This window comes from Cyprinodon variegatus, unplaced genomic scaffold (genome assembly GCF_000732505.1).
Source record: "Cyprinodon variegatus isolate N-32 unplaced genomic scaffold, C_variegatus-1.0 Scaffold68, whole genome shotgun sequence".
NCBI lineage: Eukaryota > Metazoa > Chordata > Actinopteri > Cyprinodontiformes > Cyprinodontidae > Cyprinodon > Cyprinodon variegatus.
Window position 1 is genome coordinate 801,465 of NW_015150521.1, and position 5,282 is coordinate 806,746.

The window sequence follows — 5,282 nt, forward strand, 5'->3', positions numbered from 1 at the left end:
ATGAAGGAAATCCATTTTGTTTGCTTTTTGCTAGATCCGTCAGACTAACAGATTTGGTCGGATTAAGATTTTTTAGCAGCTTAAATATTTCTTGGCCAGTTGATATGTGAGCTTTTTGTTAAGAGTCCTGCTGGTCACTAACATAAATAAATAAATAATAATTAAATAAACTGGAAGAATAACCCCATTTCCAACACTGCTGTGTTGATTCTTTAGTAGAACCATCCTGAGAGTTTTTATTTCAAATATTTGCAGGGTGCTGTTTCTCCACCCGCACATTTTGTGAGTCATGGCTACATGCAAACTTGACATAGTGAGAGGTGCTTTTCCTTCTATTTCTCTCCGTTTGTTTGTGAGTAAATTTGCCAGGAGTTTTTGTAGCATTTGAGTCATTTCTTGTATTTTTTCAGGAAAACATTCAACTAAAAGCAACTTCTCCATAAACTGTACAATTGGAACGTAGACAAAGTTAATTAAGGGGTGAAAAATGTAAAAGATTAAACGGGCTGTTACTTGGATGCTTTTTAAGATTGTGTATTTTTGCAGGCTGTGTTTTCAGCTTTCAGGAATGTGCTTTCCAGGGCAACTCTGAAACCCATGGAGGAAATGGATTTCTGTATAATCACAAGATCATTAAACCCTAAGTCGAGATTAAAGGTTTAATGCGTTTCTGGTGACCCAGCTGAAAATTCTTTCATTACTTTTTAAAGATATTTTTTCACAAAATGTTTTGCCAAAAAGACAAAGCAAATAGGATATTACTCATATTACCTGGAAAATTTCAGTTTCTCTAAAAAAGAGACACAAATCATCAGGTCTTTGCTTAATATCCATATGTCATTGGTTGTTTTAAGCTTCTAACGTTAAAAAAAATATATGTTATGCAAATCACTGGAACTGCTTAATATATCAAATGGCAGTTTTATTGATATATCAATCCATGCATTACTGCAAAGGACAGCTATTAGGATCTGGGTCATGCATTCAATCCAATGAAAACAATGTGTTGATTATAGAGTTTTAACAAAAATATGGATATATTGTACTCAGTATCCTCACTATAATATTCAACAGCAATATTTTAATGCTATGTTTTCCTAATATGGTGAAGCTCTACAACTTACAACTAAATACATTTTCATTTGTCTGATGTTGACAACTAAACGTTGGGTATCATGGAAAGAAATAACCTGATTTCACATTTTTTTGGTGAATATATGTTAATATTTTGCAGAATTGTTTTATGGGCATCATCTAATTCCTAATGTTCAAGTCTCTCAAGCAGGGGTTAAGGTAAATGTTATTTTTATTTTGAAGAACATGGTTTAAAAAATACAGCAATAATTCTCTGATTATTTTATTTTATCAGCCTAGTCATATTTTTCCCCTAAGCAAACACACTGCATAAAAGGACAAGAGCACTGGGTGTATTGTAGTTCACATAAACAGGCTTCCTCCCTCAGTTTGATTAGATATACATATAAAAAGTAAGAGAAATGTTATCAGTTTTATTGTGTTTTTTGATTAAATGGCACATTCAATCAGAATAACTGGAATCCTGAGTTGCACTATTTCTTTCTTTTTTATTTCCATCCAGGTATCTAATTATTTGACCAACTTATAGACACTAATGGTTTGAATATTTCCTGTTTGAAAAATGCTTTGACTCAACAGTTTGTCAAGGTTAAAACAACGTTTGCACAAGTTTGCAAATTTGCACAAGTCCAAATTTGGCTTACAGTGTTAGGAGGATATAAAGGATTACTGGAATTGATGTTTCTGAATCTCCCCCTCTGTTTATTCAGTATCAACTACAGAGCTTAAGAAAATTCAGAATAGATCATACTTTAAAATATTTTATTAAATATCTTCAGCAAATGTATCTCCACACAAGTAGTAAAACTTACAATCATTACAGTTTTATTTAGTAGTCAATATTAACTGAACTGACAGAGAGTTTACTTTGTAAAACATGTTGCTTAGAAGGTTTGTTCTTTTTTTTTGGCAATATCATTTTATTTTTAAATAATGGTCTTGCAATACTCTCATATTATAAAGATGAATCTAATTAGAAAATGCATTCTGAACCAGAAACACATGATTGATTTGTTATATCTATCAATAAGTCTGTTTATCCTCAGCAGCCTCTGAAGTGTTCACTGTCCACATCCCGTAGGTCCTGTCCTACCATATTTGGTGGACTTGTGCATGTAATGTTGTTATATATGGTGATTGTACTGTCAGGTTCTTCAGCTTCTGCATGGGTCTTTACTTGCCGAGGGATGACTTGAGGTTTCTGTAAGCTGTAGTTTCTGAGTGGGAGTGTCTTGCAGTCACATTTCCACTGGTTTCCAGACAGCAGAAGTTTCTCCATGTTCTCTGAGAAATTGGTGGCTATGCTTGTCAAGGCATTGGACCGTAGGTCCAAGTAGCGCAGGCGAGGAAGTACCTGCTTTGTGCCATTCTGCAAAAACTGCCGACAATCATTATTGGACAACAGAAGGTACTCCAGATTCCCAAGGCCAGAGAAAGTGTGATCTGTGAAAACCTCCAGCTTATTGACACTTAAATCCAATCCTAGGAGGCCGATCAGATCCACAAAACTCTCATCCTCCACCACAGTGATATTATTCTGTTGAAGGAAAAGCCTCCGTAAACCAGAGAGACCACTAAAAGCTAGAGCTGTCACTCTCGTGAGGCAACCTCTGTCAAGATGTAAGCTGTGAAGTTTTGACAGACTTTTAAACATGTTGTCAGGCAGACTTTGGAAGCAGCTCCCAGACAGGTTTATGACAGCTACACGGGACAAGCCAGCAAAACTTCCCATTCGTGCTTCTTGTACTTGATTGTGATCCAGCTCTAGAACCTCCAGATGGCCAAGTCCTTCGAAGACCCTCTCCCCTAGAGTTCTAATCCTGTTGTAACTGAGCCTTAATTCCTCCAAGTACTGCAGGTCACGGAAAGTCCTGGGCCTTAAACCGGCGATAGAGTTGTTGGAAAGGCGCAATACATGAAGACTGTGCAAGCCTAGGAACGTGTCTTCATGCAGAGAAGTCAGTCTGTTGTTTCTCATGTCCAGCCATCTGAGCGACTTCATGCCTACAAACGCCCTGGGTGCTACTGTCCCAATCTGATTCTGGGCCAAGTAAAGCTTTTGCAGTTTAGTGAGTTTAACAAACACATTAGCTTTGATAACTCTTAGGTAATTTCCTGTCAGATCAAGCTCTTTTAGCTCACCAAGGTTTTGGAATAGCTGCGGCTGCAAGTAAGCAAGTCTGTTTCCTGCAAGGTTCAGCTCTCGCAAACCTACCAGATCATTGAAAACGGTTTCCGGCAAGACTGTAAGGGAGTTCCATCCTAGATTTAGAAACCACAATTGTGAGAGCCCAGCAAAAAGCCTTTCATCAATGCGACTGATCTGATTGTTATGTAGGCTAAGTGAAGCAAGGTTAGGTGTGTTCTGGAAGACTGGAGCTGGTAAAACACGGAGGCGGTTTCTCTCAAGGTGCATGTGGGCTAGGGATCGGAGGCCTCTGAAAACCTGAGGGTCAAGGGTCAACAGCTGGCCACTCTGAAGATTCAAAAAGTCCAGGTTGCTTAGATCCCTAAAAGATGCTGCGGGGAGGGAAGTAAATAAGTTTCCATCTAGCCAGAGAATTTGTGTGGTCAGTGGTATGTCAGCTGGTACTTGAGTTAAGTTTTGAGCACTGCAGTAGACGTTGAACTCCAAGCTGTACTCATCATGCACACAGCTGCAGCCTTTTGCACATTGTACGGGATCCTGAGACACCATCTCTCCAGCTGTGTCTGGGTCTGGCAACACTACTGATGCTCCCAGTACCAACACACTCAGCAGTATAATGGTTTGCATTCCAGCTATGGACAAAGAATTCAAATCAAATCAAAGGTTAACTGTTGACCATTAGGGAAAATCTGTTCATTTTAAATTAGAGTCAGTTGAATAATTCTGCTACTTAAATGTCTAATCCATCCTGCTTACCTTTAGTTGCTGAGGACTCAATTTAAAGTGGACAGGCTGTGAAACACTGAATGGCTGATGCTTGTGCAATTGTTTGTATGCTGAACGGAAAGAATGCCAAGCCCACAAACTTTTTTTTTAAGTCAGCTGCACTGAAGGTTCACCATTAACCCATTCATATCCATCTTCCATTCATCATACCTTCTTCATATACTTTTATTTCAGATGTTTTCAAAAAGCAAACTTAACATGAAAATTAAACATTTGACCTGACTTTGTTTTTTACAAACTTTGAAAGACATTTTCATCAATGGAGGTTTATACTAAAATAGTTTTTAGGTGTTAACTAACAGCAAGACCCAGTGCTGAGTAGAAACCATGATCAATTTCAACTTATGACTCAAAGTTTAGTTGCAATATGTAACTTCTAACTATCTCAAGTATGTTTAAGGAACCATTCCTATGATACCAGCAACTGAAAAAGGAACAGTGTGTTGGTGCCTTTTCTGCTTTATTTACTCAGCTATCCGGTCTGGGGTCCGAAGGTTCCAGAGGTCCATTTCCTAATCACATAAATGATTGTAATGGCTAACGTTCTGTTTACTCTTTTAAATGGTATCAGGGTTCTTTATACATTCATGAAATGGTCATGGCCTGTGGGGGAAGCCAATCTAACTAACACTGTCTCCTTGCACATGAATTGTGTTGATCTAATCCAGTACTTTGTCATGTATATCCATCTGCCCACCTTTATTATCATTATTATTATTATTATTATTATTATTATTATTATTATTATTATTATTTTGTTCATCTATTGATTGGCTTGTTTCAGGGCTTCACTGTGGTGTGGTTTGTAGCACTGCCGCCCTGCAGCAAGAAGGTTGTAGATTTGATTCATGGCCTTGGGTCTTTCAACATGGTGTTTGCATTTCTCCCATGGCATCTCTCTGCGTTGTCTCTAAATTGCCCTTAGGTGTGAGATAGGCACCAAGCCCCTTTGACCCTGATGGATAAGTGGTAGAAGATGAATGTATGACTTGTTTTTACAAGAAATTTCTGTTTCCTCTAATATTATCAAAATAAAAAACTGTTTAGATTCAACGATTTATCTTTTATGTAGTTTAATCTAAAGTATCTTAGCTTCTATTTATTTGGTACAGTGCAGTGTATGTTTTTTTTTTTTTTTTTTTTCCCATTTATTTGCTTTTTTTTTCCACCTTTTTTTTTTTAGGTTCTTTTTAGCCATTTGGGTTAAAATTAAAGGGGGTTTTTCAATGGTGTCTGTTTGTGTCTTTTCAGC

At 37.4% G+C, this 5,282-nt stretch overlaps 1 protein-coding gene across 1 annotated transcript; it reads right to left on the minus strand.

Annotated features, from left to right (window-relative positions):
• Positions 1-2,137: 2,137 nt before the first annotated feature.
• igfals (insulin like growth factor binding protein acid labile subunit) lies at positions 2,138-4,030 on the minus strand. The gene is made up of 2 exons (XM_015371989.1): positions 4,001-4,030; positions 2,138-3,876 (listed from the first exon to the last, which is right to left on the minus strand). Exon 2 carries the CDS (start codon positions 3,869-3,871, stop codon positions 2,138-2,140), a length of 1,734 nt encoding a protein of 577 aa, XP_015227475.1. The 5' UTR covers positions 3,872-3,876; positions 4,001-4,030.
• Between the last annotated feature and the right edge of the window lie 1,252 nt (positions 4,031-5,282).

Coding starts and splice junctions, on each gene's coding strand:
- igfals (XM_015371989.1), bottom strand. CDS start 3,871: ATGCAAACCATTATACTGCTGAGTGTGTTGGTACTGGGAGCATCAGTA.